This window comes from Theropithecus gelada, chromosome 13 (genome assembly GCF_003255815.1).
Source record: "Theropithecus gelada isolate Dixy chromosome 13, Tgel_1.0, whole genome shotgun sequence".
Taxonomy (NCBI): Eukaryota; Metazoa; Chordata; class Mammalia; order Primates; family Cercopithecidae; genus Theropithecus; species Theropithecus gelada.
In genome coordinates, this window is record NC_037681.1 from 88,930,064 (window position 1) to 88,951,753 (window position 21,690).

At 38.9% G+C, this 21,690-nt stretch overlaps 1 protein-coding gene across 1 annotated transcript in view; it reads right to left on the reverse strand.

Moving 5' to 3' along the window:
* Positions 1 to 17,298: 17,298 nt before the first annotated feature.
* CNRIP1 (cannabinoid receptor interacting protein 1) overlaps positions 17,299 to 21,690 on the reverse strand; it is a 34,078-nt gene continuing 29,686 nt past the window's right edge. The window contains exon 3 of the mRNA XM_025354955.1: positions 17,299 to 17,616. Within this exon, the coding sequence (XP_025210740.1) occupies positions 17,560 to 17,616 (57 nt within the window). The 3' untranslated portion in view covers positions 17,299 to 17,559. The remainder of the gene's footprint in view (positions 17,617 to 21,690) is intronic.

Consider the following 21,690-nt stretch of genomic DNA (forward strand, 5'->3'; position numbering starts at 1 on the left):
ACATAATTTTTTTAAAAAACAACATACATGTGACGTCCTAGCCAGATCAATCAGACAAGAGAAAAAATAAAAGGCATCCAAATTTTAAAAGAGGAAGTCAAATTATTTGCTAGCAATATGATCTTATACCTAGAAAACTTTAAAGACTCCTCCAAAGACTCCTAGATTTAATAAGTGATTTAGTAACATTTCAAGATACAAGATCAGTGTTTACAAATCAGTTGCTTTTTTTTTTTTGAGACCGAGTCTCGCTCTGTCACCCCAGCTGGAGTGCAGTGGTGAGATCTCGGCTCACTGCAAGCTCCGCCTCCCAGGTTCACGCCATTCTCCTGCCTCAGCTGGGACTACAGGCGCCTGCCACCACGCCCGGCTAATTTTTTGTATTTTTAGTAGAGATGGGTTTTCACCGTGTTAGCCAAGATGGTCTCGATCTCCTGACCTCATGATCTGCCCACCTTGGCCTCCCAAAGTGCTGGGATTACAGGCGTGAGCCACCGCGCCCGGCCCAGTTGCATTTTTATACACCAATAACAACCAAGCTAAGAACCAAATCAAGAAGTCAATTCCATTTAGGATAGCTACAAAAAACAAAACAAAACAAAAAACCCCGCACAAGATTCCTAGGAATGTATTTAACCAAGAAGGTGAAAGATCTCCACAAGGAAAATTATAAAACATTGATGAAAGAAATTGTAAATGACACAAATAAATGGAAACATCCCATGCTCATGGATTGGAAGAATCAATATTGTTAAAATGGCCATATTTTCTAAAGCAGGGCAATCTACAGATTCAATGCAATTCCTATCAAAATACCAACTTCATTGTTTCACAAAATTAGAAAAAACAATTCTAATATTAATATTAACCAAAAAAGATCCCAAATAGCCAAAGTAATCCTGAGCACAAAGAACAAAGCTGGAGCCATCACATTAATGGACTTCAAATTATATTACAAGGCAAGAGTAACCAAAACAGGATGGTACTAGTTTAAAAATAGACACATAGATCAATGCAACAGTATAGAGAATTTGGAAATAAAGCCACTTACCTACAGCCAACTGGTCTTTGACAGGATTGGCAAAAGCATACATTGGGGAAGGGACATGCTATTCAATAAATGGTGCTGGGAAAATGTGGACTGCCATATGTAGAAGAATGAAAGTGGAACCCTATCTCTCACCATATATAAAAATTAAGATGGATTAAATATTTAAATATAAGACCTGAAAATATAAAAATACTAGAGGTAAACCTAACCAAAAACTTTTCCCAACATTGGCCTTGGCAAAGAATTCATGACTAAGACCTCAAAAGCAATTGCTACAAAACCAAAAATAGACAAATGGGACTTGATTAAACTAAAAACTTTTGCACTGCAAAATAAGTAACAGAGTGAACAGGCATCCTGAACAATGGTAGAAAATACTTGCAAACCATGCACCAGACAAGGGACTAATATCCAGAATCTACAAGGAACTCAGACAACTCAACAACAACAAAAACCAAGTAACCTCATTAAAAAGTGGGCAAAAGACAGAAGCAGACATTTTTCAAAAAGAGACATATAAATGGTCAGCATCACTAATCATCAGAGAAATGCAAATTAAAATCACAATGAGATATTATCTTACATCAGTCAGAATGGCTATTTTAAAAAAACAGATGTTGGCAAGAAAAGGGAACACTTATACACTGTTGGTGGGAATGTAAATTAGTACAATCTCTATGAAAAACAGTGTGGAGATTTCTCAGAAAACTAAAAATAAAACTATCATTTGATCCAGCAATCCCACTACTGGGTATATACCCAAATGAAAGGAAATCATTATATCAAAAAGATACCTGCACTTGTAGGTATCTATGGCACTATTCACAGTTGCAAAGATACAGAATCAACCTAAGTTTCCATCAGTGGATGATTGGATAAAGAAAATGTGGTGTATATCTGTACCATATATACTTAGCCATAAAAAAGAATGAAATCATGTCTTTTGCAGCAACATGGATGGAACTGGAGGCCATTATCTTAAATGAAATAACTCTGAGAGTCAAATACCACATATTCTCATTTGTGAGAGCTAAAAACTATGTACACATTGACATAGAGTTTAGAAGAACAGACACTGGAGATGGGAGGACAGGAGGGTTGGGAAGAAAGTGAGGGATGAGAAATTACTTAATGGGTACAACATACACTATTTGGATGATGGTTACACTAAAATCCCAGACTTCATTACTATGTAATTTATCTATGTATCAAAACTACACTTGTATCCCCAAATTTATACGAATAAAAAAATGGGCCTCTGAATTTGGAACACCAGACTTTGATATCCTAAGAATATATCTCTTTTGATTTGTATAGTTCAAAATTATCAAGTGTATATATTTTAAGTCGCTTACAGTTTTCAAAAGAAACACTTTGTGCTTGTGGTGTTGTGGCTTCTATATATGGATTGAGTAGAACATCATATAGATGTCCTTCTCACAGTAACACAGTTGGAGGATGGCAGGCCTGTAATTAAGGAGGAGTGATGTTTAAAACTGAATTCAATGCAGTTAGCTTTTGTCATCATCCTAAAATGTATCAAACATCAGTTAATATAGGATGTTTACTTGAAGGACAAATCCCTCAGAAATGCTCACAGAGGCTGGGTGAAGATCAGTCCTAAACATCATTAAATCCTGTTTTGGTATTTTAACAATCATTCTTTGAATCTGATTTCTCCTCTTTGGCTTTTTCAAATGTGTTTGAATTAAGATCACTCATTGGTTTATCAGACTTGTAAGATGAGAAAGGGGGTCCCGAGGTGGGTGCAGTGGTGCAGATGTGTAGTCTCAGTTAACTGTGAGGCTAAGGCAGAAAGAATGCTTGAGCCCAGGAGTTCAAGGCTGCAGTGCGCCATGATGGTACATGTGAATAGCCACTGCACTTGAACATGGGCAACAGAACGAGATCTGGTCTCTTAAAAATAAGAGAGTTCTTACGAAAGAAAGTAATCAATGCATTCTTAAAATCAGATAATGTATTTTATTAATACAGAGGTTGGTGAATCAAATTCAGATCTTTAAGTTTTCTGTATTTTGCTCTGCATTTTCTTAGTCCTTTCAGGGGAACAAACTAAAACTTTGCCCCAATTTCTCCACCATGTGGATAGAGCAATCACAGCACATTTTGGGGTCCCAGTCCGTTGGTAGGATATAATTTTTTTTTTTTTTTTTTTTTTTTTTGAGACGGAGTCTCGCTCTGTCGCCCAGGCTGGAGTACAGTGGCGCGATCTCGGCTCACTGCAAGCTCCGTCTCCCGGGTTCACGCCATTCTCCTGCCTTGGCCTCCCGATTAGCTGGGACCACAGGCGTCCACCACCACGCCAGGCTAATTTTTTTTGTTGTTTTTAGTAGCGACGGGGTTTCACTGTGTTAGCCAGGATGGTCTCAATCTCCTGACCTCATGATCTGCCCGCCTTGACCTTCCAAAGTGCTGGGATTACAGGCGTGAGCCGACCGAATATAAATATTGTTAATGTGAACTTGAATTAAAAATGGCTTTTTAAAGTGAGCAAAAAGTCCAGTGCAGTGGCTCATGCCTATAATCCCAGTGACTCTAGAGGCTGAGGCTGGAGGATCTCTTGAGCCCAGAAGTTTGAGGCTGCAGTGAGCCACGATTGTGCCACTGCACTTTAGCCTGGGCAACAGAGCCAGACGTCCACTCTAACAAAAAATTTTTCTTTTGTTTTTGAGACAGAGTCTCACTCTGTTGCCCAGGCTAGAGTGCAGTGGCATGATCTTGGCTCACTGCAACCTCCGCTTCCCAGGCTCAAGTGATTCTCATGCCTTAGCCTCCCAAGTAGTTGGAATTACAGTGCGTGTCACCATGCCCAGCTAATTTTTGTATTTTTTTGTACAGACAGGGTTTCACCATGTGTTTCACCATGTTGCCCAGACTGGTCTCGAACTCCTGACCTCAGACGATCGGCCCACCTCAGCCTCCCAAAGTCCTGGGATTACAGGCATGAGCCACCATGCCCAGCCCAAAAAAATTTTCTAAAAATCGCAGTTCCTCTCTGGGATGCGTTTTTCTCATCTCTAAACTGAGAAACTTGGAAGAGATGAAGGCTAAGCTTCATCCCTTCCACTTCTAAAGGTCTATGCTTCTATTTTTTCCAACAGACCTTTTGAAACCTAGCAGGGCAAAACCAGGCAAGGTCCAATTGCAGCCTCTAAGAGGAACACAGAAGAGCCTCTTAATTTCTTGGGCTCAGCAACCGCAACCATTTTATTTCAGGATATTATTTTAGTCTTCTGGCTACAGAACTGAATTTCCAACCTGAATCACATGGATCAATGTCAGAGTGAATTAGGCATTCTTATTCAAAATGTACCTGTGAACATATATTTTAAAAATAAATGTAAATAATATACCAATATAAAAAAGTTCCCAAAACAATTTTTTTTTTTTTTTTTTTTGAGATGGAGTCTCGCTCTGTCGCCAGGCTGGAGTGTAGTGACACAATTTCGCCTCACTGCAACCTCCACCTCCCAGGTTCAAGTGATTCTCCTGCCTCAGCTTCCTGAGTAGCTGGGACTACAGGCACATGCCACCATGCCCAGCTAATTTTTGTATTTTTTAGTAGAGATGGGGTTTCACCATATTGGCCAGGATGGTCTCGATCTCTTGACCTTGTGATCCACCCACCTTGGCCTCCCAAAGTGCTGGGATTACAGGCGTGAGCCACCGCACCTGGCCACAAAGTGATTTTTAAAAGGGAAGACAGGTAAATGGATCATCATGTGTGCCTGTAATCACCATTTACCTGGAAGGCTGAGACAGGAGAATCATTTGAGCCCAGGAGTTCAAGGCCGCAGTGAGCTATGATTGTGCGACTGCACTGCAGCCTGGGTGACAAAGCAAGACCTGGTCTCTAAAAAAAATTTAAAAATAAAATTTTGTAAAAAGGATCATCGGATATCTCTGAATCACAAATTGCTTTTATTCCTGGGAATAAGACAAAACCACCAAACCTCCAAACATCCAAAGACAGCATTCAAAGATGCCTTTTGCAATTTCAAAAGATCCTTATTTCTGCCATGATGCAGCTAATAGAATATGTACAGGGGCTCTTTCTTTCTTTCTTTCCTTCTTTCTTTCTTTCCTTTCTTTCTTTCTTTCTTTCTTTCTTTCTTTTTCTTTCTTTTTCTTTCTTTCTTTCTTTCTTTTTCTTTGAAGGAGAAAGGTCACTAGTAGATTAGACTTTAATATTTCAAGAGATTCCTTGGCATAGAAATTATTTTCAATGCCCAGAATGATGGAGGAATAGAAGATAAATGGGAGGGAAAATGGTTTGGATATATTTAGAAATAAAGATCTTCTAAAATAGCAAACACAAAAGGAGAACTAGTGGTAATTTTTATGTAATTGTTGAAGATGTTTAAAGGCTTTGTTGTCTTTCTTCACTTATGACCAAATTATTTTCTAAGTTGTTAAAACTCAAAATACTTAATTTTTCCTATATGTCCTTTACATGCATTAAATTATTATGTAATAATTTTATTGAAGATTCAATCAGCAACACAGTAACAGTAAATGCATGGTACAAGACCTCGTATTATAAATCATACTTAATGTATGGTATCAATAAATTCACAACCTAACAACCAATCTGAAATCTAACTTCTCGTTGGAGGAATGAGATGTATTTTAATGATAGGTAATTGATTAGGTTTAATAACGAATTTAGAAAGCTTCCAGTTTGCCAGCAGTCTAAGTTATAACTAGGGCATACCAGCAAAAGGTAGCACTGGAATTAACACACAGACTCAAATGTTAGTTCACCCACATTCTGCCTACTATCCCTTCTCCTCCTGAACTACACCCCCATGTGTCTTTTGCATACAGAGCTCTCTTTGAAGCCAGCAAGTGTTTCATGCGTGGGAAATCAGGGGAATCAAAGCTACCTTATACAAAAGCATATGGTTAGGAGGGCAGGGGATGCTGAAAAACACTGCATACATACTTACAGTCTCCCTATGGGGAGCTCCTCTGACTATGAGACCCTCAAGTTTTGCATTTCTTATGCCTACGGTGTTTAAATTGGTGGCCTCAATTTTATAACACCAGGGTTTGTTTTCACATTTAGTTCCCTGGGATTTTTTTAAACTGACTTTGACAAAAAGGAAAAAAAGAAAAAGAGAGTGCAAAATAGGAAAAGAAGGCAGGGAGTGGAGAAAGAATAAATCATTATGCAGCTCTCAGCCCCCACAGGGAAACAGCAGTACAAACCCACAGATCCAGAATTGTCAAGCAATGGGGCTGTTTGTTTACAAGTCACAGAATCCGTTACGTAACTAGGGAAGTTAAAGAAACCTGGTGATTGTGTGACAGACCGATTCTTTTGAAACAGTCAAGAGACTTCATCTCTGAAATAGATTCATGCAGATGTTGTTTTCTTATTTTTAGTTGCTCTATAAATTTAGTTTTTGAGTTTTCCATGTAGATAATGACCCCTTATTCTTTATTATTTTTATTAGATACATTAAAACACTTTCTTACCATGGGAGTTTCTAAAGTATCAGCATGCATTTTTAAGGGAAATTGGAATAGCTTTTTATCTTCTGACGTATTATGTTGGTAAAAAAGTAATTGCGGTTTTTGCCATTGAAAGTAAGGGCAAAACCACAATTACTTTTGTACCAACCTAATAGAACTCCTGTCTGATTTAGCAGGAAAAATGTATTACATGACCAATAGATCAGTTCTAGATTCTGTCCACCCTTCACCCCATTACTTCTTCTCTAAAAAAAAATTCTTTTTACTTTTATTCTCAAAGGAGGTGATCTTCTTTTTTTAATTGATGGTCTTTTGTTTGTTTGTTTAAGTTCTGGGACCATAAAGTGTTTATAAGATGCAGACCTTTGAAAATATTTCCATGTAAGCCAGGAACAGTCGCTCGCCCTTGTAATCCCAACAATTTGGGAGGCTGAGGCAGGAGGATCGCTTGAGGCCAGGAATTTGAGACCAGCCTGGGCAACATAGCAAGACCTCATCTTTAAAAATATAAAATGTATTTCCATGTAGATACATTTTTTTTTAGATCTGAGACAGTGTAAAAATTTCAACTCTAAAGAAAAAAATTAGAAAATCAAATGATTTAAATAAATCATCATATTGGATTATAGTAAATTTAATAAGTTATTCTCAATAAACGTCTTAGATAAGAAAGTTTTTATGATCTCTTTAGTTGATATCTGCATTTATATTTAATACACTTTAAAAATGTGATTTTTTTCCTGAAAACTTATAGCCACATTTCAGTGCTCTATTAGTAAAAACGTGAATCGACTCTGAAAGATTATAATTAATCAACTTCTGATAGCAAATTAAACTAAAACTATTGAGGTTGCAAAGTCAGTAACTTTATGAGACATTGTTTTTCTCATTCAGCTAACTCATTCTTCAGTGGGGTCAGTTTGGTGTCATATGTTACTCCATGGGGAAAAATCCCAAGGGGATTGATGGAGAAGGAAAAATCCTAAGGGGATTAATGGAGAAGAATTATGTTTTTCACCAGGCAGAAAAAAGCCCTGAATTCGGTCCCTCAGGAATCTTCTCAGGGTGTTTTCTGCTAATGGTACCAGAGCCCTATGGCCCTATGGTGCCAGAACTCTATCAGTTCCAGGAGGGAACTGCACCACTGAGACTCAATACCCAGAAGGCTGCTCAGCTCTTGTTCCTGCTACAATAGACACTGAGAATACGGATTAAAGCCTCTTTAGTCTTTTGAGGTATGTGAGGAATGGCTATTTTGTTTTTGTTTAATTAGGGTCTTGGTATAGAGCAGGACAGTTAGTCGCCTATGTCCTTCTGTCCAATTTAAAGGTAGGGCTGAGCTGATTCACTGTCTAGAGATTAGTAGTGCAATGAACTACAATTAAACAATAATAATAATAATAACCTTTGCTCAAGGAGAATGTTTCAATAACTTAGATGTTCCCAGGCCAGCAGCATCATAAAGCCTCTGCAGTTGGGCATCTGATATTTACTATCTTAGAACAGTGGTATGAATTAGCCAAGGTCTCTCCATTTATTTAGTTGTCGGTGAATGCTAAATAGAAATAAATGAGTCAAAATTAAAGGAAAAGATAGATACCAACTTAGCATAAATCTCTCTGAATTACTATTCAAATTCTTGGGTCCTTCTGGACTTTAAGACCACGTTTTTTCTATAATAGGCAAGAAAGATGATTTATGCAGTTTATTTAGAGGTAAACTTTATGGAAAAAATGTTATACACATCCATACAATATGTGGGTTATAATCATTGTTTTAAGAGACAATGATAGCATACAGAGGTGCCTACAAAGTTTTTATTTAAAGAGCCAGGGTCTCTGTCACCCAGGCCAGAGTGCAGTGATGTGATCCTGGCTCACTGCAACCTTGAACTCCTGGGCTCAATCAATTCTCCCTCCTCAGCCTCCCAAGTAGCTGGGATTACATGCACATGCCAGCATGACCAATACATTGTTTTTTTTATTTTTTTCAAGATAGGGTCTCACTGTGTTTCCCAGGTTAAATTTTAAACATTATCTTTGTCTTTTTTGCCTGCTGCCCAAAGTCATACGAAAATGCATCATTATTATTTAAAATGAAATCATAGTTGTAATAATACTTTACTAATAATATTTTAATTTCAGTACGGAGCTTAAACTTTCAAAGCATTCTTAGCTACGCAGGCTAATTTATTCATGATTAGAGTTCTTTAGCACACGTAGTCCATTCCTCTGAGATATGAAATGGCAATGATATGTACTCATCTTATTACAAAGCGAAGATGGGATAGATTTTAGATATTTCAAAAAATAAGTACTTTTTTTCTGTTTGTACAGTAGTCCCCGCCCCCCCTTATCCGTGGTTTCACTTTTCACAGTTTCGGTTGCCCAACATACAATGCAATAACATATTTTGAGAGAGAGACCACATTAACGTTTATTACAGTATATGGTTATAATTGTTCTATTTTGTTATTTTTATTGTTAACTTCTTACTATGCCTAGTTTATAAATTAAACTTCATCAAAAAGTTATGCATGTATAGGAGAAAACAGTACATATAGGGTTCTGTACTATTTGCTATTTCAGGCACCTAGTGGGGGTCTCGGAATATATCCCCTATGGATAAGGGGGAACCACATACTTCAATACAAAGTTGAAAAGGCTCTGACCATATAGTATTCATGTTAATTTGGTATTTAAAAAACTACTAAACCTGAGTGAACTAATTCTCAAAAAAAAAGGATATGTGTAGCTTTTGTTTCTTCAATAAAAATATATGGAAGTATCTTTTAAGAGTGATTTTAAACTACTTGTCTTTTAAGATAACTTTTAACTGATGATTTGGGGGCACTCATAAGCTCTCTGGGGATAAAACTAAGGTTCCATTAGAATATCTTGATTTAGGTCAGGGACAGTGGCTCTTGCCTGTAATCCCAGCACTTTGGGAGGCCGAGGCAGGAGGATCGCTTGAGCCCAGAAGTTTGAGACCAGTCTGGGAAACATGGTGCGATTTCTTCTCTTAAAAAAAAAAAAAACAAAACTTGGTTTAATTAAAGAGAAGAAACTCCTTTCTGTACAGGGCAGCTTTAAGTGTAACTTCTTGGTGGTATCTGAGGTGGCAGAGAAAGAATGGTGTCTGGGGTTTGATTATCTGCACTGTGATTTAAGTTCACTGAACCTTGGTTTCCTCATCTATAAAACGAGAATGTTGTCTTGAAAAGCAGGTGCTTAGTACTATTATTGTAGGCAAAGGAGTTCAACTAAATGACTTCTTGGGTTTCTTTTAAATGCCAGAATTAAATAGTTGTAAAATAGATGAACCGATTTCCCTTCAATCGTGAGTAGTTTAAAATGCCACCAAAGATGGCAGAATGAGCCATTAAAATGGCTTTTATAAAACTTTCTTCCTTCTGTTTTTATCAACTGTAAATTAAAGCTATTCTATTCATAGTCTAAAGCTGAGGAAATAAGCTTTTGTAACCTACTAATATTTTCACCCCCGGGAAAATAATTGTTCTTAGAAAGGCTAAAATGGGCCGGGCACCATGGCTCTCGCCCGTAATCCTAGCACTTTGGGAGGCAGAGGCAGGTGGATCATCTGAGGTCAGGAGTTTGAGACCAGCCTGGCTATCATGGTGAAACCCCATCTCTACTAAAAATACAAAAATTAGCCAGGAATGGTGGTGGGTGCCTGTAATCTCAGCCACTTGGGAGGCTGAGTCAGGAGCATCGCTTGGACCCAGGAGGCGGAGGCTGCAGTGAGCTGAGATCATGGCATTGCACTCCAGCCTGGGCAACAAGAGGGAAATTCCATCTCAAAAATAAAAAGAAAGAAAAGCTAAAATATTCCTATGCCTAATCCTACTGTTGGAAGCATAAAGATTTGTTATATTTCTTGCATGGTTTTAAAAACCAAGGACTCTTTTCAAAACTTAAAGCAATGATTAGGTGCCACATAAATGTCAACTTATATATCACCTGAGGACTTTAATGGAGCACATAATAAATACTAATTAATTTAACCAACACCCCTGTGGTAAACACATTATTACCCCTCCTCCCCTTTGAACAGGCAGGGAGACTAAGATTCCATGAGACCAAGTAACTCACCCTGGGGATGTGTGGAAGAAGTTGCTGAGCCAGAAAAAGGAATGGAATCTGAGCCCTATGTATTTACAGTTTTTAAGAAGAGTCTTATTCCTCATGGATGAAAACATTTCTGCTTCCCTTTACATTTATATATTTGTGAGGATAGAGTAGATTATGTATACTACTGAGACACCACCACCCTTCCCAAATGTTAGCTCTTTGTTTCCAGGATGTGCAATGACAAATAATTTGTTGGTAATGCTAACACTTCAATTAGTTAGATCTACACTTACTTAGTAAGCTTCAAATTGTTCCTATGGATGGATTAGAAAATGGAATTTAATAAGAACAATGAAGACTGAAAGCAACAAGGAAAATAAACAGATTTTTCCATTAAGCAGATAGGTAATTTTTTTATATTTTATATTTTGAGACAGGGTCTCACTCTGTCACCCAGCCTGGAGTGCAGTGGCAGAGTCAGGATTCCCTGCAGCCTTGATCTCCTAGGCTTGAGTGATGCTCCCACCTCAGCCTCCTAGGAAGCTGGGACTACAGGGTGTGCCACAATGCCAGGTTAATTTTTTGTATTTTTAGTAGAGATGAGGTTTTGCGATGTTGCCCAGGCCGGTCTCGAACTCCTGGACTCAAGTGATTCACTTGCCTTGGCTTCCCAAAGTGTTGGGATTACAGGTGTGAGCCACCACGCCTGGCCATGCAGATAATTGATTTGCTTTTTTATTGTGATTTTACTTTTATAATTTTTCCCAGTAATTGTTACTGGGAAGATAGTCTAGGAATTATTTTGTGATCTCCTGTCCTACCTCCTCAGTTTATAGAGGGCACGCAATAAGGACTTATTGGCTGAAACATAATACTCCTCCCAGTCATAGATTCATCAGTGACTAAAATTGAATGTTGTATAATGAATAATACAATGTTTGAGCAATTTACTCATTCTAGCATTCAGTTAATATTGTGCATTTACTCATTTAATCAGGTAATTTGTGATTAGAAGAATCCAAGAAATAAACCAGAACTAGCCATGTTGATTTCAACTCGGTTAACTTTGACAAACACCCAGTGCAATTCTTTAGAAACTAAAATTTTGATAACTGGACTATGACTTATGATTTTTAAAAAACGAAAAGAGATTGAATGTGTCAAGAGCCAGCATAACATACATTTGCCCAAATTTTATTTCCCAGAGCATCACTTTTCCTAGGCAAGAATAAATGCTAGAGGCTGCCTGACTGCCACTATTGGGTAGCATAAAGAAACAGAATTCACCATCATTGGGTAGTTTTTTTTTCCATACTACCCTGCAATACTGGTTTATTTAGCATATGTATAAGTTCCTTTCTGTCATACTTTTGGAGTTTCGATGTATAAAATAACACCTTGAAATTGTTAGCTATAACACAGAAAAATAAAATTGAATTTGGTCAACATCAAGGTACTGCAGTGCACTTCTGAAAATAAGCCTTGCAAATGTTTTCCCACTGGAATATTTATGGATATAGCAATTTAGGTAGTCATTCACTAGAGGAGTTTATGACATGCCAGTAGCTGAAAGATGAGAATAAACCCTACAGTTTCCAGTTGCAACTAAAGAAAGATGTAAAAACAAAAACAAAAAACCCAAACACATGCACTTTTTTTAAGGACCTTTTTTCCTTTTCTTTTCTTTTCTTTTTTAGATTGGTACTAGGTTTAAGAGGTTTACACATTTGTAAAACTGTCTGTATGACTATTTCTGAAAGACCACATTCCTTCCTGTTTAAAGTTAAATAACTCCTGAAATTTTAATTTTAGTTTCTCAAACAAGATAAAACCAGTTGAACTGCTTTATATTATTTCCTGAGTCAGAAATTGAGGCCAACAGTATTGAAAAGGTAACCATGAGTTGACTTTTTGTGTTTTGTAGGTTAATAGTAGCAAAGAAAAGGGCAAGTTGTTTATGTCCTTAAAAATAATTTCAGAAGAAATTAAAGAGTTTTCATCTCACTATTAATCACATTATTTCTCACTCCTTTGTCAGAGGAAGAATTTATAAATGTCAGTAAAGTCCTTTTTATGCAGAAATTATTGAATTTAAATACATGCTAATTGCTGCTACTGATAGCTCTATCTGCAACAGGATTAAAGCTGTTACAATATATTTTAAGAGTCTTGGCAGATGAGTGTTCTTATAATCATCACATTTTAGAGACCTTTCTAAATCACGAGTTACATGAAATAAAGAACCTAAAACAAATTAGGCAAGATCGTTTCATTTGTACGTATTATGTGCCAGGTATTTTTTTTAAAGTAAAAAAAAAAAAAAAAAAAAAAAAAGATTGTTTCAGTGGGCTTCTCTTTCCCTCTGGGGCCTATTAAATACTATACAAACAAGTCTGCCTCTTACTTTGGCTTATTTGGCTTTGGTACACACCTCTTAGGCAAGTGGGGCCAGCTCTCTAGAACTGGCAGTCTCGTCTTGAACAGTTTGTTATTCATATTTCAGTCCTCTTTTTTTCACACCTGTTTTTCATTTCAGGATATTAGAGTATCTGATGTTGATCAAATCAATGGAAAATAGACTGGGATACAAGCATTTCAGACTAGCACATTAGGACTGGGTTTATCTCACTCACTGGCACAAGCTGTATGATATCTGAGTGGGAAAATATTTGTTTAGAAATGTCTTTTCACCTCTCTGTCAGGGTTACAATGGCTTGCCAGGCCAAGCATTGAGCAGAGAAGAAAGGCATCCATTTTGAGAAGCCACATATTTTAGATGACATATGCAGAAGCAACGTGCATTGGCATTTCATCATTTAGAATCTTATCCAAGTGCCAACATTTATCCTAACCTGGAAGGGAAGGGTGCCAAAGTAAAAAAATGTGTTTAGTTTGGCCTCATGAAATTCATGCTTAGGCAAATCTTAGGGGCAAACAGGGTATACGTTCATGCGTAACACCTATTACTGTTAATAGGAGTTACCACATAGGTCCAAAAGAAAACATAGCCTTTAGAATTGAACTTAGACCTTGGGGATCAAAAGATCTCCCCAGCTAATAGCTGACGGGAATTGTGCAGTCTCAAATTTGCTCCCTGCTAACCTGACATCATTGAACTTGGAGAAGCAGAGCCAGGTTCGTTCAGGGGTAGCAGAGACAGAGAAAGTGAAAAAAAAATTGTTTTGAAAATAAAAGTGATTATAAATCAGGCTTTTAAATTAAGTCACAGAAATCCCTACCTAATTATATCATGAAAACAAGTTCCAGCTCATAGTTCTTAGAAAAGAGAAGGTTGTGACAGATTTATTCTTGTTTACTACTTTCAACCCCAAGCACTCTTGATTAATTTTTCTCAAAACAATAAAATTAGACTCAGCCAATAAAATAATATGTCAATTTGGAGATCAATTTACTTTTAATTTTCAGGGATTCATGGTAAGGGAAATCAGATGGTCAAAAAAATCTGACCTACAGAACAACACAAATTTTGATTTATATCCCATCACTAACCTTCTCGACCCCAGATGTGAACAAGGGGCCAGCCAGTTACTGAAGCAACAGCGTGTTGAGAAACTGCTGTGGGCGGAACATTATGTGAGGTGCTGAAGGGAGACAGATGTAATAGAAAAGTATAGTTCTTGTATTCAAAGAAATGTATAATTAAGGCTGAATGTCAGTACAAAGCCTATGGATAGGTTTACATTTACTTTTTTGCTTTGACCTTGCCTCTCTCCTTTGAAAATGATAGTAAACTAGGGGATAAGGGGGGGAAAGTAAGGTCCTCAGTAGTCCATTAATTAGGGATATGCAAAGATCTCTGAACAATTAGAGCCCTTAACTGTCTTCAGAATAGGATAGGAATTAAGAAGACAAGGTTTGAAAATAGATAAACCTGAACCTGTCACTTGAAACTTTGCAAGCCCCTGTTTTCACAATTGTGAAATGGTAGCAATAATTTTCAGGGAGGCTGAAGAAATTGAGTAAGAGAAAATATATGAAGAATTTAGAATAGGGCTTGTCAAATAGCAACAGTTCAAGTAAACAGTAGTCTTCATGGCCAGGTGCAGTGGCTCACGCTTGTAATCCCAGCGCTTTGGGAGGCTGAGGCAGGCAGACCATGAGTTTGAAACCAGCCTGGCCATCATGGTGAAAACACATCTCTACTTAAAAATGCAAAAATTACTTGGATGTGGTGGTGGAAGCCTGTAATCCCAGCTGCTTAGGAGGCTGAAGCATGAGAATCTCTTGAACCCAGGAGGCGGAGGTTGCAGTGAGCTGAGATGGCACCACTGCACTCCAGCCTGGGCAACAGTGCAAGACTCTGTCTCAAAAGACAAACAACAAAAAAATGTAGTCTTCATTATTATTAATGACGGATAGTGGCTAACATCCATTCAATAGCTAATATCCTGTGCATGGAATGTTCCTGACTTTCTTCTCTAGTATTTATTGGTGGCTCAATTGACCACTCAGGGAGTGTCAAATACAACTGTATAACCTTGGTCAATTTCTTCTTGGGTTCCATCCAAAGACTGACTCTGCAAACTGCCCCTGCCGGAGGTGTCGGGGTTTGGGGGTGGGGTGATGTAAGGGGGTGAAGAGTCATGCTGTACTCAGTGAGGATTACAACCAGGAGCATGTCTTAGCCAAGTCAGAGCCACTGCAGGCACCTCTTGGCTTTGCACCTATTAAGACTGAGTAGTGTTGTGTGTGCCAGGCTGGCCCCATGGGTATCCTTAGTAGATCATGTGAGTGTTTTCACTGTGTCCCTTCTAGACCATGCAAACTCCAGTAATGGGAATCTCGTTTTGGAATGAAGTGTTGTTTTCATACAAAGGAAAATACAGTAGCTAGTTCAGACTGTTCCGTGATATAAGAGGCAATAAGCCCTGCTTAAAAGGAAAAAAGCCTCCAGAAGTGAAATCACAAATGCTGCATTATGATGGGTTGCAATAAACATGGGTGTGTGTAGAAAGAGGATGTGGCAACACTTTTGTCTCCTGCCATGTCAACTGAGGTGATGGGAAACATGACAGCCTAAAAGAATTAAGGGTAAGTGGTTGGAAAGAAAAGCCAGTCTTGGAGTTAGGGAGAGCAGGTGAATAGTGCCATCACAGAGTTTCATTATTTTTGTGCATGTGATTAAGATTTGACTTGGGAATATCATTAAAGTGGAGAGCTTGAGAAATGTCTAGATATATGTGAACCAAACTGTGTGCAGCTTAGATTGATGCAGAAAGAACACTTTTTTATACTTGTAAATGTTTTGATACAAATTAAATATAGAAAATACTACATCTTATATCTAAGAAGGAAGAAAAATAATCTGTGGACTTTGACCCCTAAGCTCTGAAGACACATGCTAATAATAATTGGCAAAGGTATTTGTTTTACTCTATAAAGTTAAGAAGTTAAACCCATATGCAGTTGTCTAAAATTCGATGGATATGCAAGCGTCATGGATGAACACAGGAAGTGTAAAAGCTGTTCAATCTGTCCTGCCACTAGTACCACCTAGTGGTAGCCAAGATGATGTGTAAGCATCTTTTTAAAAATTGCTTTAAAAAATTGTAAAAGCAATGCATCAATAAAACTCATTGTTTAAAACAATTGAAACATACACAATACTTCAGAGTAAATTGTCAGGGGTCTTTCAATTCCAGTCTCTCCCAACCCCACTCGTCTTCCTTGTTAATAGTAATCTTGCCTTTCCTATGCATTTCCTCAAATTTCAGCCTCTCTCTCCCCTATCCTTTCTCTCTCTATGTGCTTAACACTTTTAAAATACACATGGAATCATTTAATCACATATTTTATGGGGTGATGTTTTTCACTTAACAAATATCTTTAAACTTATTCTCTAGCACAGTAGAAGCTATTGCTAATGGCCCCAGACACTAGGAGTTGCTCATAAACTCGAGTATCAGGTCTGCTTTCAGATTCTGAGCTGGAAGAGTTATGTGGCTATTGAAAATGCCTTCCCTGGATGAGGTTCTTGACTCAGATTAGCCTTTATCGGACATGGTCAGCTTCCCACCTCCTCCTTCCCTCCTGTAGTCTCATCGTCTGTTACTCCGCCTCAGAGACCCCAGCTGCCATCATCCTCATTTAGCTTCCCCGCCCCTCACCACTGCAGAAGACTCCGTTCTCATCTCCTGCCTCCAAACTGCCTCCAGGAAGATTGCTTCATAACTCAAATAGCATTCTATCATTTTACATTTAAAAACTTCCTCTGGTTCCCACTTTCTGTAGAACTAAAACTGCTCAGCATGTGTAGAAGGCTCCTCATAGCCTCGCCCCAACCCATGCCTCTCTCTTCCCTAGGCTCCAGTCACACAGAGTTCCTTCTTCCAGAGTGGATCATATATTTTCACAGGCCAATACCCTGCAGTACCTTCTGTATGCCTGAAAGCAGCTCAAATATCATCTATGAAGCTGCCTCCAATTCCCACAGGCTCCTCCTCTATGTTTTGATGTATTTTGTATTTTTCCTAGTATAGCACTTGCCTCATTTTATTGTAATTATTTGGCTATAAGCAACTTGATTACTTATCACACTCCTATTGCTATCTCCTGCCTCCAGGGGACCTGGCACATGAATGTTTATTGAATGAATAAATGAACTTTAATAAGGAGTACAGTGAGTAAGCCCTAGGGTAGTGTTTTCCAAACTTTAATATGATAAGAATCTCCTAAAGTGCTTATTAAAATGCAGATGCTTTGGATTTACTCTCAGAGAGTTTGCTCAATTTAACAGATCTAAAAAGGTAGAGTTTAGGAATCTACATTTTAACAAGCATCCCCAATAATTCTGATGGCCTGTGAGAAGCCCTCTCCTAGAATGCAAAGCAAATAATTTGGGGTGGGGGGGAAGAAAGAACATTTGTTCCTCATGATGGCACACATTGAAGAATGTGCTTATTCTTCACATTCACATGTAAGAGAGATCCCTCGGGGTCGTTGTTCCAGGCACTCCTGAGAATAAATAGATACCAGAATAAGTTTGAGAAAACCACAGTTGGCTGGGAGCAGTGACTCACGCCTGTAGTCCCAGCACTTTGGGAGGCCAAAGCAGGCGGATCTCTTGAGGTCAGGAGTTCCAGACCAGTCTGACCAACATGGTGAAGCCCCATCTCTACTAAAAATACAAAAACTAGCCGGCTGTGGTAGTGGTGCACCTGTAGGCACAGCTACTTGGGAGGCTGAGGCGGGAGAATCACTTGAAGCTGGGAGGCAGAGGTTGCAGTGAGCTGAGATTGTGCCACTGTACTCCAGCCTGAGTGACAGAGCGAGACTCTGTCTCAAAAAAAAAAAAAAAAAAAGATAGAAAACCACAGTGAAGCGAATTCCGTGAAGACTATAAAGAAGCATCAAGCTCTGTGTAGAGGGCTAGATTGTTTCTTTGTAAGGACAATTGTCATCAACTCCCATATGTTTGTTTTGTTAAAATAGCCACTATTTAGCCAGGCCCAAGCTGTTTTCACTAATACATTGCATTTGTGTCAAGCTTCTCTTTGGATATTCTCCAAGCGTTTTAGCAGCTTTAAGCCTGTCTTCCCTTGTTCCCTGAGGGAGGAACAAGCACAAGTTCACGCCAACTCATTAGAGAGGCATTGCTCAAGAGCAGCTCCTGGGGCACCAGATGCAGGCAGGAGCGAGGGAGTGGGATCCCTTCCAGCCCCCTCCCCTCTGCGCTGTCTCATTTTCCCCACCCACCCTCCCAAATGCTCCTTATTGTCTTCAGCAGGTGGCTTCCACCCCTGCCTTCAAGTCTGCTCAGACAATCTCCCTCCCAAGATAGATAAGCTCCAAAAAGATTCACAGGTTCTAGACAATGCAGAACTGCCAAGGACCACACTGGGCAAAGCAATACCTTCATACAATCAACCTTAAGGCGTTTTCCAGAGACAATGGTAAACGTGGATTAGGCTTTTGATCAGAAGGCAGAATGTTCATGACCAGCCTGGGCAACATGGTGAAACCCATCTCTACAAAAAATACAAAAATTAGCTGGACGTGGTGGTGGCCACCTGTGGTCCTAACTACTTGGGAGGCTGAGGTGAGAGGATCACTTGAGACTGGGAGGTCAAGACTGCAGTGAGCCAACATCGCACCACTACACTCCAGCCTGGGCTGTTACAGAGCAAGACCCCTGTCTCAAAAAAAAAAAAAAAAAAAAGAAAAGAAAAGAAAGGCAGAACCTTTAGGCAGCAGATGTCCACCAGATGCATGTGTGCATGTGTGTGCGTGTGCACGTGTGTGTACAGCCATGAGTTTTAATACATGTATAGATTCATTCAACCACTGCCGCTATCGGGATACAGAACAGTTCCATCGCCCCAAAAAGCTCCCTCCTGCTACCCTTTTGAGTGTATCCAAGCTTCATTTTAAGGCTTTAATCTTATAAAAATCTCCAGGGAAAGGTTAAATGCTATAGAAAAGTTAAAGGTAGTCTGTGTTCAATTATTTGAAGAAACTTGTCATTCAGGGTTAGATTATTTCTGTAGGGTGAGGACAAATTCCCATGACCTATATAGGTACTTAGGTTGTCTTTCCAGGCAAGTTTGGTTAGCTATCCCATCCTACCCCGTCAAGCAGGAGCTATCTAGTCCAGGATAAACTCCCTTAGTGGAAGCCTGATTATTTAAATTATTAAATGTTACCATACCCATTATTTTTAGATTAATTAATAGGAATCCAACATCATTAGCTTGTAGCCATGAAAACTCTGAAAATAGACTCTCAGCGTGGTCATATGAATTGCATTTCAAAGTGTAACCATCTAGATTTGGGGGGAAATTAAGGACCTTACACACACACACTCATATACACATCATATAGATCTTCACACCAAACACAAGCCTAAAAAATAAACTGTGGGCCGGGCGCGGTGGCTCAAGTCTGTAATCCCAGCACTTTGGGAGGCCGAGATGGGTGGATCACGAGGTCAGGAGATCGAGACCATCCTGGCTAACATGGTGAAACCCCATCTCTACTAAAAAATACAAAAAACTAGCCGGGCGAGGTGGCGGGCGCCTGTAGTCCCAGCTACTCAGGAGGCTGAGGCAGGAGAATGGCGTGAACCCGGGAGGCGGAGCTTGCAGTGGGCCAAGATCCGGCCACTGCACTCCAGCCTGGGCGACAGAGCGAGACTCCGTCTCAAAAAATAAAAATAAAAAAAATTAAAAAAAAAAAATAAACTGTGAAAAGATCAAGATTCCAACTGGGTTTTGAGTTAGAAAAAAACATTAGTATTTTTAAATTTTTTTTTTTTTGTCAAAGAAGGTGACTATCTGATAAAGGTAAAGGAAAAATCAGCTGTTTCGTTTTTGGGAAATTCACAATGCTCCTAAGTTTAGTGGGCTTGTTGAACTTTTCTGAACATTCAAAAAATATTTTTGTCAAATAATTTTGACATTTCCAATTCTGCTTCAAGCATGGAGGGAGGTTGCCGCTAACACCATTGTTACCTCTTGGGCCATCGTCCCCTTAGGATAGTCATTTCAGTGGAAGGAAATACCCTTGGCTATCAGAGGCCAAGAGTCTGTAAACTTCTAGAGGAGGGTAAGCGTGTTGGAGTCATACTGATTCGGATTTTCATTCTGTCTCCTCTATTCACACTAGCTATGTGACTTTGGGCAGGTAGCCTAACCTCTCTGAGCTTAATAGCCTCATTTTAAAAAATGTAAATCATATGTAATTTTCAGGGTGGTTTTGAAAATCAAATGAGATCATATATATACAAAATGTCTGCCATACAAAAGATAGTCAATGGATGCTAATTTTGTCTTTCCTTTCCCCATTTAATTCATCTCTCTACCTCCAAATACAGCCTCGTCAAAACTAGGTCAGTCACAATTTATCTTATTTTTTAAGACCGTGGAAGGAAAAAAAGAGGGTTTAATCCTTCTCCTAATCTACCTTGTGACTTCTGACTTTCCCTGGTAGGAAATGATTTCTTAGAACCAACGTCAAACTATTACTTTTTTCTTTTTGGAGAAGTTTTACTTTACTGTCTTCAGTAGAAAAGAAGAGTAGGTGGTCTGGATTCCCCAGATGCGGATCAGGAAAGGCAAGGTTATGCTACAGTAATGAGCAACCCCAGAATTTTAGTGATGGTTTGTAGAATAGTTTCTTGTTCATCTCTCCACCCCAAAAAAGCAGAGTGATACAACATAAAGGACAGATAAGGGATAGAGCAAATACAGCAAAATGTTAACTGTGAAATCCAGGTGATAGATATGGGAATGTGTGTTATGCAAGTCTTTCAACTTTTCTATACATTTCAACATTTTTCACAATAAAATATGGGGAGAAAAGTTTATTTCTCACTTATGCTATGGGTCCAACAAAAGTTGGCTAGGGTTCTATGACATATCTTCTCACTCCAGGACATAAGATGATCAATCATCTCGAAAGTGGCTATTTGCCATGGCAAAGGGAAAGAGAGTTCTGTTGGCATTGCACAGACTGTTGAATAATTTCAGCCTGAAATGACATGTGTCACTTCTGCTTACAACTCATTAGCCAGAGCTACCAGTACATGGCCCTAGCCCAGGCCACGGAGGTCAGATCCTATCATGTGCCTTGATGGGGGAGGGCTGGAAACATTTGGTAAGCAGCACAAGTGATTACCCTGATGAAAATAAACAACTTCATAAACTTCAAAGAATAACATACCTTAGGACTATCTCATTAATAATACGAACGTGACAAGGCAAATTCACTGGAACAAAGTCAGTAAGAGAATTCAGAAACTTTTTTCTTTCTCATCCACTTTCCTACTTTTAGTCTCCTTTAAAGGGAGCAGGAGAACTAACCCCATAAAGGCTGATATATTGCAAACTTCTTGTTGGCTAGTTTGCAACCAGTCAGCCAGCTAGCCAGCCAGCCAGCTCTTTCTAGAATCTCATCACCTTTTTGTTGAGTCAGCTCATCTTCCCTGAGTCAGTGAGAAGATGTGGAAGCTGTCCAGAGATCTTAAGAAAAGCAGAAGTTAGGTTGAGGGTGGTAAAGCTTTTCAGAAATAGGATAGTAAAATATCTGAGT